General features: G+C 39.4%; 1 protein-coding gene across 1 annotated transcript in view; it reads left to right on the forward strand.

Annotated features, from left to right (window-relative positions):
• LOC125247569 (NACHT, LRR and PYD domains-containing protein 12-like) overlaps positions 1-16089 on the forward strand; it is a 55609-nt gene that overhangs the window by 24958 nt on the left and 14562 nt on the right. Inside the window, exon 4 of the mRNA XM_048158934.1 lies at positions 14888-14934. Coding sequence (XP_048014891.1) covers positions 14888-14934 — 47 coding nt within the window. The remainder of the gene's footprint in view (positions 1-14887; positions 14935-16089) is intronic.

The following is a 16089-nucleotide window of genomic DNA, read 5'->3' on the forward strand; positions in this document are numbered from 1 at the left end:
GCCCTTAATGTGTTAAACTATATAACATGATGAGGTTTCTGTCGATGAATGTATCCAAACAGTTGCTCCCCTGTCTAATAAAACACATAATATACAGTACTAAAGTGTCTTTGACGTTTCCATGGTTTCGACAAAATAAAACCGGAAATTGAGGGTAATGATGTCATTGATAGGTGACACACGGACATGGTCTGTGTCCTGGTTAAAATTTACGGTGACCGGGAGGGGACATGTTCGGTTCACTTAGTTTTGTCGTGGCCACGACATATAAACTCGTGGGAACGTGATAATATGTCGTGGCCACAAGATATTAATTTGTTGGAAAGTGATAATAAGTCGTGGCCACGACATCATTTTGTCGAGGTAACGACATCCTTATGTCGTGGCCACGCTATGTAAAATCTTGGCCTCGAGATCATATGGTGAGGGAACGAGATATTTTTCTCGAGGCCATGACTTCATTATGTTGAGGGAACGACATCTATTTCTCATGGCCACCAGTTAAATGTGTAAACAACCTGTGCTTCCATAGCAACCTGGAATTAGGAATGATAAAATAAGGGCGGAATTAAGAAATTATTATATTAATATATTATTTGAATGCTGTCTATATAGTCAACATCGCGCGCAATGTAATAAGCTATAAATAGCCTATTGCGCGTGATGTTGCCACTATAGCATTCAAATGAAGTTTGATATTATCAATTTGATAACAAACTTCATTTAATGATAAAAGAATATGTAAGAACATTAAATAATAAAGGCCCATAAGAATACATTTATCCATCTTATCTCACAGCCTTTTAATCTGATCGTGTCTTTATTATTATTTTTTTATGATTTGTACTTTATTGATTTTCTTATTTGCAGACAGATGTGGTATAAACAATCAAGTACGAAACATATAAACAATCCACAAACACATACATACAACAAAACAAGCGATAAATTGTAACAATATAAAAATAAGTAAATACAACAGTAAAAAGAAAAAAAAGAAGAGAAAAAAAAAAAAAAGGCAGGGGTATAGACAACACCATAAGTTTCCACTATAAACTAAATCATATTCACCATGACCATTGTCTTGTCACATGCTTGCTACTACGGATTTCAGAAATTCAAAAATTTCCCCCATTTTTCAGAATAAATTTCGATCCTCCCGTGTAGACTATAGGAGAGTTTTTCAAGGGCTGCCACCCTTCCTAAATCCGAAAGCCACTCTAAAATCGGAGGCCTTCCAGAAGATTTCCAGTTTTTTACAATCACACGTCTGCCCAGCATGATGCAGCTCTGTATCCATTCTGATTCATTTTTTTTAACATGACTTAAAGGCTGAGGGTCACCAAGAATATATAAACTAGGACAGAGATCATACTGGGTCTGTGATATCTTTAAAATATAATCGTGCACCTCCCTCCAAAAATACTGGACTTCTGGACATTGCCATAAAACATGAAATAGGTTGCCCTCCTCTCTCTGGCATCGCCAACATTCAGGATTATCCTTAAAACCCGCTCTAAACAGCCTTCTGGGTGTCCAATAGAATCTGTGTAAGATTTTAAATTGTATGAGACGTGTTCTAATATCTCTGGACATCAATTTTAAATTCCCAGTGATCCTCCCCCATTCTTCATCCTCAAATGTGCATCCCAAATCTTTTTCCCAAATTATCTTAACCGCAGAACTAATATTTTGGCCCATCTGACTAATAAGTAAGGAATAATATTTAAACCCCTCATGGCCAGTACCTACAATCTTCTGGATCATCTTGAGAGTGTTTTTACCCCTGGGAGCATATGAGGGGGAGGTAAAGATACTTGTGAGCATATGTCTCATCTGTAGATATCTCCAGAACTGGTCGTTAGACAAGGTGAATTTTTGCTTAAGTCTCTCAAAAGATATTAAAGCATCATCCTCATAAAGATCTTCCAGAATATTTATATTTTTATCTATCCATTTCTTCCATAACACGGGTGTTCCACCTATTAGCAACTTTGGATTGGCCCAAATAGCAGATGAAGGGCTTAAAAAAGGGTCAACCCCTAGAATACGACAAGTCTTCTTCCAAACTGTTTGGAGATGGGAAATAATTGGATGATTATGCACTGGTAGTGGTAGTTTTGTTATCAATATGGACTCAAAAGGTATAAGCGGACAAGCAAATTTTTCCATAACTAACCATGGGGGAGCTCGTTCTGGAGGTAAATCCATTGTCCCAGGTGTCTCAAACCAAATGAATAATGATACAGAGATAACTTGGGAAGACCTAATCCTCCCCTCTCAACTGGAAGCTGTAATTTCTCTGTCTTTATTATTATTACTACAAACCCGATTCCAAATCTCATAAACTTATATTTTATTCACAATGGAACATAGATAACATCAAATGTTGAAAGTGAGACATTTTGAAATGTCATGCCAAATATTGGCTCATTTTGGATTTCATGAGAGCTACACATTCCAAAAAAGTTGGGACAGGTAGCAATAAGAGGCCGGAAAAGTTAAATGTACATATAAGGAACAGCTGGAGGACCAATTTGCAACTTATTAGGTCAAATGGCAACATGATATAAAAAGAGCCTCTCAGAGTGGCAGTGTCTCTCAGAAGTCAAGATGGGCAGAGGATCACCAATTCCCCCAATGCTGCGGCGAAAAATAGTGGAGCAATATCAGAAAGGAGTTTCTCAGAGAAAAATGGCAAAGAGTTTGAAGTTATCACCATCTACAGTGCATAATATCATCCAAAGATTCAGAGAATCTGGAACAATCTCTGTGCGTAAGGGTCAAGGCCGGAAAACCATACTGGATGCCCGTGATCTTCGGGCCCTTAGACGGCACTGCATCACATACAGGAATGCTACTGTAATGGAAATCAAAACATGGGCTCAGGAATACTTCCAGAAAACATTGTCGGTGAACACAATCCACCGTGCCATTCGCCATTGCTGGCTAAAACTCTATAGGTCAAAAAAGAAGCCATATCTAAACATGATCCAGAAGCGCAGGCGTTTTCTCTGGGCCAAGGCTCATTTAAAATGGACTGTGGCAAAGTGGAAAACTGTTCTGTGGTCACGAATCAAAATTTGAAGTTTTTTTTGGAAAACTGGGACGCCATGTCATCCGGACTAAAGAGGACAAGGACAACCCAAGTTGTTATCAGCGCTCAGTTCAGAAGCCTGCATCTCTGATGGTATGGGGTTGCATGAGTGCGTGTGGCATGGGCAGCTTACACATCTGGAAAGGCACCATCAATGCTGAAAGGTATATCCAAGTTCTAGAACAACATATGCTCCCATCCAGACGTAGTCTCTTTCAGGGAAGACCTTGCATTTTCCAACATGACAATGCCTGACCACATACTGCATCAATTACAACATCATGGCTGCGTAGAAGAAGGATCCGGGTACTGAAATGGCCAGCCTGCAGTCCAGATCTTTCACCCATAGAAAACATTTGGCGCATCATAAAGAGGAAGATGTGACAAAGAAGACCTAAGACAGTTGAACAACTAGAAGCCTGTATTAGACAAGAATGCGACAACATTCCTATTCTTAAACTTGAGCAACTTGTCTCCTCATTCCCCAGACGTTTGCAGACAGTTATAAAAAGAAGAGGGGATGCCACACAGTGGTAAACATGGCCTTGTCCCAACTTTTTTGAGATGTGTTGATACCATGAAATTTAAAATCAACTTATTTTTCCCTTAAAATGATACATTTTCCCAGTTTAAACATTTGATATGTCATCTATATTCCATTCTGAATAAAATATTGAAATTTGAAACTTCCACATCATTGCATTCTGTTTTTATTCACAATTTGTACAGTGTCCCTACTTTTTTGGAATCGGGTTTGTATTATTATTATTAATTATTATTATTATGCCTATTAAATCTAAATAAAATGATGAACAAAATTAAGTTTTGTCTAGGCTATATCAGTGAATGGATTTTTTTAGCTTAAATATTCTTTTAACATATAACCAATTAATAATAAATTATTCGAACTTCATTCAAATGCTAACAACGCTCATTTATCCTATCATTACAGCTACAGTCAATACAATCATAAAGTCACATTTTATTGGCATGAGCTGGCATTTAAAGTATTTACAAAATATAGCTAACATAATATAGGCCTACATAAAGGATACACGAAATGAAGGGGAAAATAAAGCAAATAGGGCTACATAACAATGAATAAAAAAATTAACCAATAATGATAGCCTAATAATAAATAATATAAAAATATGAAATAAAAAATGAACAATCAGTGAATGGATTTAAAAGACTGTTGGATGTGATAAAAACATACATGGCATATTCTAATATTTATTGATAAACTTCATTCGAATGCTGCTGTAGGCATCGCACACAACACAATAGGCAACATGTTAATATAATCACTTCTTAATTCCGCGCTTTTTCTTAATTAAAAATAAATATTATTATAATCTTATCCATTTCTGATAGTTCCAGGTTGCTATGGTAGCGCAGGTTGTTTACACATTTAACTCGTGGCCATGAGAAATAGATGTCGTCCCTCAACATAATGAAGTCGTGGCCACGACTTATCACGTTCCCACAAATTAATATCTTGTGGCCACGACATATTATCACGTTCCTACGAGTTTATATGTCATGGCCACGACAAAACTAAGTGAACCGTGTAAAATAATGCGACTGACACAGAGCTTCAGTAACGAGACATACTCTGTATATGCACTGCAGTACCCAGTAAACTAAGTAGGAGGAGTCATAGCATCGACTACGGAGGCCGGAGCGCCACTTAAAGAAACATTGTCAAAATGACAATACATTACATCTCCCCTCCTAAGCATGAAACAAAAACCATGCTAACATAATCACTTTGTATACATACAAGTCATTACAAGTATTAAACATTGCAGTATTTGTTCTTTAACTCTGGAAATTGCATAAAACTTGCATGTCCAAATATTAAAGAGATGTTAGCACATCATGTATGCAACCTAGTCAATGACACAATCTATCAAGCAATGAACTGATGAACATAAACATGTGTAACTAGGAAGGAGAGGTTGCTAGCACATCACTTCCACAAGGCGTCTTTACCACGCCTTTCCCTGACTACAAGCAGAGCCTGTCAGGAGGCTTCACCACTCTGCCTCGTCTGGTAGTGTACTGCCCAGTTGACAATGTCTGCTTAGCAGTCCTGAGTTCTTTAGGTGATGCTTAGGATGAACTAGGATGATCCACAGACTTTGGCTCCTCGACACTCACTGGCTCTGATGTCTCTGTCCACTGAGCATCGTTAAGCCCGTGACGGGACTCATTAGCAGCTGCTGTGCTCTTGCGAAGATGCTGAATGTTGCGACGGTACTCTCTACTTCCACAGTCAACAACATTAGCTCTCAGTGTGATCTCACAACAACTCCAGGAGACCATTTGGGACTGCCAGGATATGGTTGCATCCTTACTTCATCTCCAGGCTTCAGCGCAGCACGAGGGCCACTTGCCCTCTTGCAGTCGTAGTAAAACTTCTGAACACTTTTACTTTTGTCTAGTTGCCGTTTAACTTTGAGGGGGTCGTACGCTGCTGATGTGAGCAGCAGACAGGCAGCAGGCAGGTTGTTGCGGGGACACCTGCCCATCAGCAGCTGAGCTGGTGAAAGGCCTACTGACTCCAATTGCGTTGTTCTGTAGTCAAGCAGTGCAAGATGTTTGTCTGGTGCCTTACACCAAAGTTTTTTAACAGTCTGGACTGCGCACTCAGCCTCACCGTTGGAGTGTGGCGTATGTGGGGATGATGTTTTGTGAATGATTCCATAACTTTGACAGAAATCCTTAAACTCATCCGCTGAATATTGTGGACCATTGTCTGTTCGAAGGATGGTGGGGATTCCATGTCTGCTGAATTGAGCCTTGAGCTTTTCTATGACAGCACGGCAATGTAAGCTCTTCAGCTTCTCCACTTCAATGAATTTTGAGTAGTAATCCACCAGCAGAACATAATGGTTTCCTTCAAACTCAAACAGGTCAGAAGCTACTTCTTCGAATGGAAGATCAGTCGTTTCTGTTGGTTTGAGTGGTTGTCTAGGTAACCGGTTCTGAAAGTCTGCACACTTGCCACAGTTCTTCACCATTTGCTCGATTTCAGAACTCATGCCTGGCCAGTATAGGACCTCGCGAGCTCTCTGCTTGCTCTTCACTATTCCTAAGTGAGACTGATGTATAAGCTTCAGCATATGTTCTTGCATGGAAGGGGGTACGACTATAGGCAGGCCTTTATAGACAACACCATCAGCAACAACAAGTTGGCTTTGTGAGTCCCAAAATGGCTGAACTGCATTAGGTACATCACGCCTGTGGTCTGGCCAACCCTGTCGAATTGTTTGTTGAAGACAGCTGAGCTCCTTCTTTGTGCAGTCCTGGAGCTCTAAATATTTCTGCTCACTTACATAAACAAAGTTGAGCATGGAGACACACTCAAAGCCTTCCATCTCTGGCTTGTTTTCAGGTAACTGGGCTCTAGACAGTGTGTCAGGCAGTTCCATATCCTTTCCTCGTCTGTACTTAACAGTCAGATCATACCACTGCAGGCGGAGGCGCATTCTCTGTATGCGTATGGGGGTAGAGAGCAGTGGCTTTCTGAAAATATCTTCCAGAGGCTTATGGTCATTGTACACTGTGACATGATTTCCAAATATGTAATTGTGGAACTTGACACATGCATGAACTATTGAGAGCATCTCTTTCTCAATTTGCGCATAGCACGTTTCTGTATCTGTCAGTGACCTGGATGAGAAAGCCACTGGATGACTGTCCTGTAGTAAGACAGCTGCGAGGCCATTGCTGCTGGCATCACAGAAGATCTCAACAGGCTTGGACGGATCAAAAAAATGTAGCACAGGGGACTTCGTGCATAAGTCCTTGAGTTTGTCAAAGGCTTGCTGTTGTGCTGGTTGCCATGCAAATTCAACATCCGCTTTCAGGAGCTGCCTTAGAGGTGCGTCGACTTCGCTGAGGTTTGGCAGGAATTTTGACATAGGTGACGAAACCTAGGAAACGACGAACACCTTCTTTGTCTGTTGGTGTTGGCATGGACTTGACAGCCTCTATTTTCTGCCTTCAGACCGTCTGATGTTATCAGGTGTCCTACGTAGGGCACAGAAGATTGCTTGATATGGCATTTGCTGAAATTGAGGCTCAGATTATAGCTTGTTGCTCTTTGAATTACTTTGCAGAGGGTCTCATCATGTTCCTTTACTGAGGGTGCTGCGATGAGAATGTCGTCCATGACACTTATTGCTCCGCTGATTCCCTCAAGCATCTCATCCATAATACGCTGAAAGATTTCTGGTGCGCATTTTAGGCCAAAAGGTAGCCTAAGCCACCTAAATCTACCAATGGGCGTGTTAAAGGTTGTCAAAAATGATGATGCTTCATCTAGTTCTATTTGCAGGAAACCAGATTTTGCATCCAAGACCGAGAAGACTTTAGCACTAGGCATTGCGGAGACTACCTCTTCGATGGTTCGCATTGGGTAATGTTCCCTCTTTATGACCTTATTCAAGTCGCTTGGGTCAATGCAGATCCTTATCTTGCCATTACGGACAGCTGCTACCATTGAACTTACCCACTCGGTCGGTTGGCTGACTTTTGTGATGTATACATCTTTAACCATCTCATGTAGTTTTTCTATTATTTTCTTTTTCAGTGCAGCTGGTTGACGGTGGACAGGATGGACTACACCTTTTGCATCAGGATCAATTTTAATTGTGTATTTACCTGGTAAAGTTCCAGTAGTGTGAGTCAGCTGTGGGTAATCGTCTAGTCCAGCTGGCACATTTTGTTCTGTTGTCGTATGACCGTAATGTGTCTTATTTTCTTTGTTAGTAGGCTGCAATGCATCAAGCCGCATAACTAAGCCTAAGGCTTCTGCTGTTGCACCGCTGAGCACATTTTCTTGAGAAATGTCCACAATCTCAAATTCTGTTAATATCTCAGCATCCTTATATTTAGTCAGAAGGTCAACCGCAGCTATAGGCTTCAGCTTGTGGTTAGAGTAGGACTTCAGCACTCGATTAGAGCATTTAAGCTCACCATCATGCAGGAGTGCCTGATAACTACTTAAAGTCAATGTGTTACATTTTGCACCAGTATCAATTCTGAATGGCACCTTCTGAGACAGAATTCCAATGTCTGCTGTCCATTTATCATCACTGTGCTCATGTGTTTGTGTGATATTTATGCTCAGCATCTCCTCATCTTCTGTTTCTGATTGCAGTTGCACACTGACTATGTTTACCGATCTTTTTCGGCATACAGCCACCCAGTGGTTCGGTTTGTGACAGTATGAGCATACAGAGCCTTTTGCTGGACATTTTCCTTGATTCCACTTATGTTGTGGGTCTTTGCCGCAACTTGGACAGTTTTTTGGTCGGTTTACATGCATTTCTTTCTGCACAAATTTTGCCTGATTTTTCTGAAAGGTTTTCTTGTTTGCAGTTTGGTATTTCGTTTTCACCTTTACTGCTTGCACTTGAGATTCTTCTTCTCTGACAATTTTAATTTGCCTCTGACAGTTCAAACTGCTGGGCGATTTCAATTGCTTTTGGTAGCGTTAAATCTTTCCCTTTGTCTAACAGTCTCTCTTGGACGCGATTTTCTCTGACACCGCTATTATCGCATCGATCAACATATCATCTGGATCGCCATACTCGCAATCCATGAGCAGGAGTCTCAAATCCTGCACAAATTGATCAAAACCCTCCCCGACTCCTTGTTTTCTTTGTTTAAAATGGTGTCTGGTTATTCTCTTATTTTTCCTCGGCATTATATAGTTGGCGAACTTGTCCAGGACTTTAGACGGGTCATCTTTCTCACCTTCGCTCCACTGCAGCGTCTTATATATCTCTCTGCCCTGCTCACCGATCCACGTGCCCAGCCAGCCTGCACGCTGCTTTGCTGTTCGCTCCAATAGCGGGCCGTCGAAGACTAATGTGACGTGGCTCCGAAATCTTTCAAACTCTTGTTACAAATCTGGAGCATCCCAGTCGATCTTAGGGTGATCAAACTGTGATGATGTCATACTTTGCTTATTATCTGTTCCTGACAGACTTCTGACACCATGTAAAATAATGCGACTGACACAGAGCTTCAGTAACGAGACATACTCCGTTTACTGGGTACTGCAGTGCATATACAAAGTAGGAGGAGTCATAGCATCGACTACGGAGGCCGGAGCGCCACTTAAAGAAACATTTTCAAAATGACAATACATTACAAGCCGAACATGTCCCCTCCCGGTCACCGTAAAAATAGCTTATTTCTCTGGATTTAAAGGTGCCCTCAATGAAAAATTGAATTTATCTTGGCATAGTTAAATAACAAGAGTTCAGTACATGGAAATCACATACAGTGAGTCTCAAACTCCATTGTTTCCTCCTCCTTATATAAATCTCATTTGTTTAAAAGACCTCCGAAGAACAGGCGAATCTCAACATAACACCGACTGTTACGTAACAGTCAGGGTGTACGCCCCCAATATTTGCATATGCCAGCCCACGTTTCCAACATTATAAAAAGGCATTAGACAAGGGCAGCCAGTATTAACGTCTGGATGTGCACAACCAAATCATCAGACTAGGTAAGCAAGCAAGAACAATAGCGAAAAATGGCAGATGGAGCAATAATAACTGACATGATCCATGATAACATGATATTTTTAGTGATATTTGTAAACTGTCTTTCTAAATGTTTCGTTGCTAATGTACTGTTAAATGTTGTTAAAGTTACCATCGGTTACCCGTTAGCCACGGAGTGCTATCAAACTCATTCAAAATCAGAAGTAAACAATATAACAGTATACAATACTCACATAATCCGACGCATGCATGCCGCATGCATGATGAACACTTTGTAAAGATCCATTTTGAGGGTTATATTAGCTGTGTAAACTTTATTAAGGCACTGTTTAAGGCAAGCGCGAGCTCTGTGGGCGGAGACCACGGGATTTAAAGGGGCCGCTGCATAAAATCGGCGCGTTTATAATGATGCCCCAAAATAGGCAGTTAAAAAAATTAATTAAAAAATCTATGGGGTATTTTGAGCTGCAACTTCACAGACACATTCAGGGGACACCTTAGACTTATATTACATCTTTTAAAAACATAATCTAGGGCACCTTTAAACATTCTTGTGTAGTGATTTTTACTTTGTCCATCCTAGGACACAAAGTAAAATAGGGATTGGTACTCTCGTCACCGCTGACGTTGTGATTTTAGGATCACTCGTCACTTAAGGTGTGATTATGAGTACATCAGATGACCACTTCCCCCTCTTTCCCTAGTTCAGGGCACCAGTCAAGGTCTGTTACCTTGGCAGTATGAGAACACTCCCAACAGGGGCTTTCATTCATTTAGAATTAATGTAAAGTGGTCAGCTGATTTATCTGAAAGATTGGTAATATTGCTAACTTGTAGAACCTTTTCTGTATTATCAGCACAAGGAAGACACAAGTGTAATAAAATAAATTTTATTAACAAAAAGATAAACGAGAATAACTAACACAACTACTAAATGAATACCATGAATGATAAAGGAATAAAGTGCATAAGCTACGTAGAATACAAGTGATTAAGTTGGGTGTGGCTATGGAAGAGTTACGCTATCTTATGGAAAGATAAACTGTTTCTCTGAAAATAATAAGGTGGAGAACCTTATTATGCACCAAACAAATAAACGAAAGATTATTTGCTATTAACTAACATCAGCTATATTACATCTAATGGAAATTAGGAAATTATATACTGATAATATACAACAATGCCAAGGTCTCTGGAAAGAGGTTTGGTTAAGTGATATTTACGTTCCACTTGGTCGAGTCCGATGACGGTGACGTCTTCCACTGGTTGTGCTGGGTGACAGTACAGTGGGGAGAGGAGCCAGAATCTGTTTCAACAGTCTTGAACACGAAGCTCTGTGGGATGCTGATCTCCTGGATCACCAAAGGGTCCTAAAATCTGGAACACGCAGATGAGGCCCTGGCGTAGGTGCAGAAGGTCCTTAACAATCTGGAACACGCAGACGAAGGTACCTTGAAGTGATGGTTTGCTCTCCTGAGCTTAACCTTGTTGCAGATGTCGTCACTGTCTCGCTGGATGGAAACTCTGAACGTAGTGTTTGTCAATGTCTCTTTCCTCACAAGCTGGAGGCTTAGAACGGGGTCGACTCTGTTGCTGCCTCACAAGCTGTAGACTCAGATCACAGGATCTGTTGTTGTCTCTTCTGGATGGACCAGAGGCTCAGAACGGTGTTGTATCTGTTGTGTCTCACCCGATGGGAGACTCAGAAGAATATCTGTTAATGTCTCACTCCTTACAGAGTTGGGACCCAGAACCGTGTATCTGTTGTGTCTCACCCGATGGGAGACTCAGAACAAGGAGTGTCTGTTGAAAGGGTACCTTTATCCCTTTCCGATGAGGAGATTGCATTTTGGCGCTTCTCCATTCGAGTGCTGTGATTGGCTGCTGGCATCAGAGGGGACACACAGAGTGTGGCCCACCCTTCTTTCTCCTGTGGAACTCATTTGCATAAAGCACAAAGTTGGAAGTCTTTACAGTGTCTTTAAAGTTTACCAATGCATTTCTCACTTTCCAAACCACCACCAGAATACCTTTGGCAATATTCTAAACAAATAGAGACTAAACATGATGGAAAAAGATTGAACTGTCATTCAATTGTACATTAACAGCTGTATTTGTATCAGATGTTGCACTACAAATGGCTGTCACTGAGAATACTTATTTCTGTGAATAAGTATGAAATGGATGTGTAGTTTGCATCAGTTCTAAGGTTTTCAAACATAGTTTTGAATGGATTTGGATGGATCTTTGCGATCTCTCTTTGTTTCACCCATTTCTGCTAAGGTCCTGAGGAATTTTTATGGCAGTCTCTGGCCAACCTTAGGAAGTAGTGTCTAGATGGGTGAAGGGCAGTAACTGCCTGTGGACCAATGAGAAGTCTTGTCCTTCCCAGGCTTGGTACAAGAGGTCTTCTTCTTACCCTCTAAGAGAGGTCTGGATGTTGTCCTTACATCTTTATCTGATGGTGTTGGACAGTTTGTTTGTGTTAGTCCACCAAGATCCAATCAAAATGTAGCAAACCTTTGTCCACTGTTATGGACAGAGAGGGGCCCGGCCATAAACTGGGCCCTAGAATGTGCTGTTCACTAGACTTGGAAACATTTGGGATAATGAAAGTACACAAATCAACAAAATATATAATATTGTTCTAGTGGTTTTTGGATATTTTAATCCAAAAATAACAAGAGTTCAGTACATGAAAAAGTTTCAAACTCCATTGCTTCCTCCTTCTTATGTAAATCTCATTTGTTTAAAAGACCTCCGGAAAACAGGCGAATCTCAATATAACACCGTCTGTTATGTAACAGTCGGGATCATTAATATGTACGCCCCCAATATTTGCATATGCCAGCCCATGTTCAAGGCATTACACAAGGGCAGCCAGTAACGTCTGGAGCAGCACAGCTGAATCATCAGACGTTGTGCAGGTAAGCAAGCAAAGACAACAGCGAAAAATGGCAGATGGAGCAATAATAACTGACATGATCCATGATATCATGATATTTTTAGTGATATTTGTAAATTGTCTTTCTAAATGTTTCGTTAGCATGTTGCTAATGTACTGTTAAATGTGGTTAAAGTTACCATCGTTTATTACTGTATTCACGGAGACAAGAGAGCCGTCGCTATTTTCATTATTATACACTTGCAGTCTGTATAATGCACAAACACAACTTCATTCTTTATAAATCTCTCCAACAGTGTGTAATGTTAGCTTTAGCCACAGAGCACAATCAAACTCATTCAGAATCAAATGTAAACATCCAAATAAATACTATACTCACATGATCCGATGCATGCATGCAGCATGCATGACGGACATCTTGTAAAGATCCATTTGAGGGTTATATTAGCTGTGTAAACTTTATGCACTGTATTATAGTCGAGAGCTCGGGGCGGGGAGCGCGAGATTTAAAGGGGCCACAGCCTGAATCGGTGCATAGTTAATGCCCCAAAACAGGCAGTTAAAAAAATTAATTAAAAAAAATCTATGGGGTATTTTGAGCTGAAACTTCAGACACATTCAGGGGACACCTTAGACTTATATTACATCTTGTCAAAGAACGTTCTAGGGGACCTTTAACTCCCTTGGGTCAGCAGTCACACCGGCGATACCACCGCGGTTTTTTTCTTACCAGTGTGAAAGAGACTCAAAATACTCTGTCAATGTTGCACATACAATTAAGAGCTATACACCATTTTAATCTGTGGAATATCTTCTTTTATTTGTGTACACTCAGAGTAAAAACAAAATGTTGTGCTTTTTGCAAAATAAAGAAAACTAACATGATGCGTGATTTTCTCGTCTCCCTCTGAATGAAGTCCAATCTGATAGTTCTCAGAAAATGAAGTGTAACTTAGTGAATACGAATCACAAAAAAATGAGACTTAAAAAAACTTTGAAATGTCAGGTTTTAAATCAAGTCAAATCGAAAACAAACATTCTGTGTTTATGTAATCTGTATGAAAAGAGAGCCATGTCAGAAGTCTGTGATTCAGCTCATTATCTGCTAATGCGGCCACGCCCACGGAGCGAGCGCTATTCAGAGGCAAATTCTGACGCAATACTTCTATGCATCGTCTCAATCGTGTATTTATTGTCTTGAAAAGTGTTTATCTGGATGTTAAAGCCATGGTTAGCGACCTCTAGAAGACATGCTGTTAGTTCCTGGTTCCTGTTCTTCTTTATATGAATTTGTGGACTAAAGGTGTACAGAGCGCCCTCCGGCTGCAAGTATGAATTGAAAACACAGTATCCAGCGCTCACAGTGATGACAATAAATATTGAATAAATATTACTCCTCTGTATAGAAAATTATGAGAATCCATCAATATTTCTCCAAATGTGCATGCTTTTAAGCTAAAAGCCTATATGAAATGCCATAGAGGTAACATAATTGTTCAGACACTTTGCATCACAGAAATGCATTATGTTTTAAAGTATATAATAGAATACCATTATTTTAAATTGTAATAATATTTCACAGTATTGCTGTTTTTTCTGTATGTTTGATTTACACCATGATGAGCTTGAGACATGATCAACAGAGGGTTTTTTCACAGCCTACCTGACTGAAAGGCCTCATTATTTATGCAGGTCATTAGAGCTCTTTATGCGATTCTTTTGTCTTCTCAGGTGTAAATGACCCATTATTCATGATGATTCACGCCTCCACGCATACTGTGTTTCTTGACCAAAGATGTTTTAGAAAATTTAAATCTCTCTATTGTTTTGTATGAACAAGCAGGCAGCATAATTTTTACTTCATTTTGACGCAAAAACTCTAGTCTACAACCTCCAATACCCAGAAGTCTTGTGAACACAGATTTAACATATATTTTTTGGCTTTATTTCAGTGACTTTTTTTTTTCAATAACCACACAAAAACGTTATTCCTTCAAAAACACAAACATGTATTTATTTATTGCATGACTCTGGCAGAGAAAAGCTGTTGCTATCAAACACTGTTTACTTAATAAACGTCAGTGTAACGGTGAAGGGACAGATCAAATAGGCCAAATGATGGAAGGTTTGTGAAGAAATTTCATGCTCCCTTGTAAAAGTATTTTTAAAATACAAAAATACAGTAGTTTATTTTGATACATGGTTTGGCTGCTGTATTTTGTAGTTTATTTTGATACACTTAAAATTAAGGTATTTGTTATTTTATTTTAAAATACATTTTGATGTATTTTTGCCCAACCCTGAATGTGTGTGTGTTTTCTGATTGATGTGATGGTAACACTGTGTTTTTTCTAGTGTGGATCATGGAGGAGAATTCAGGATTACAGCAGGACCACACAAATGTACGTCCACATACACTACACAAACTCTCTCTATCTCTTTCTATCACACTCATACACACACACACACACACACACACACACACACACACACACACACACACGCCTATATTACAAACAGGGGACTATCACTCTACACCCGCCAAGAGGGGACTAGGGTTTCTGGTCATTTTGAAGAAACAAAAATGACATACAAAATTTTCTTTTAAGGTCTTTTTTCATAATATAACTTCAAATTAGCATTTTTTAATTTTTTAAAAAATATGCCAAGAGGGGACCTGCAACTCTGACCGATGTCTACCTATCCAACAGGGGACCTCCATAGCCTGCAATGGAGCTGTGTGTGTGAACAGTGAACTGGCAGTGAAGTCATTATGTAACTTTATAATTATGTAATGTTCACACAGGCATAAGGGATCACAGTAGGCATAAACATACACAATATACAAATAAAAAAAAAGAATGACCAAACCATCAGTTATTAAAAATTTTAAACTTTGAATTGCTTGAGGAAAAACCATTTGAATCAGTTTTAAATACAACGGGGGAAAAAATACAGTCAGTCAGATGGCAACAGTTCAAAAGCTAATGTTTTGGACATTACAGAAGAGTATTTTCTTTAAGAAATGTATTCTCTGTTGTGGCTTCATACAGTATATGATCAGTCCACATATCCCATTTAAGCTTATTGTCAATTATACCAAGATATTTATAATTTTGGACTGATTGTACTGGCTGCCTATTAATTAAAAAAATAATTTATGCTCTCTAAAATTAATAGACATTTCCTTTGTTTTGGAGATGTTTAGAGTGAAATTTGATTTCTTGCACCAATTTAAAAAGATTGAGGACTGGACTGTGTTCCTCCTGCCCATCACTAGCCATGTTTCCACTGTTGAGCCAAAAACTTCAAAACTTGCTGCATTAAAAAATCCTCAGTTGGCTCAATTAAATTATGTGAACTGAACACTGGCACTTCATTTCTTAAACCAACAAAAGATTTTCAATGAAACAATCAACATAAAATTAATTTTGATCTAAAAAAAAAAAAAAAAAAAAAAAAAAACTACAGTGTATTTTTTATGGCAAGAAAAATGGAAGTTCAAAAGTTTAAATCTAGCAGATACAGGTATAAGGTAACAATTGCAGGTCACCATT

The sequence above is a fragment of the Megalobrama amblycephala genome, linkage group LG15 (assembly GCF_018812025.1).
Source record: "Megalobrama amblycephala isolate DHTTF-2021 linkage group LG15, ASM1881202v1, whole genome shotgun sequence".
Lineage (NCBI taxonomy): Eukaryota > Metazoa > Chordata > Actinopteri > Cypriniformes > Xenocyprididae > Megalobrama > Megalobrama amblycephala.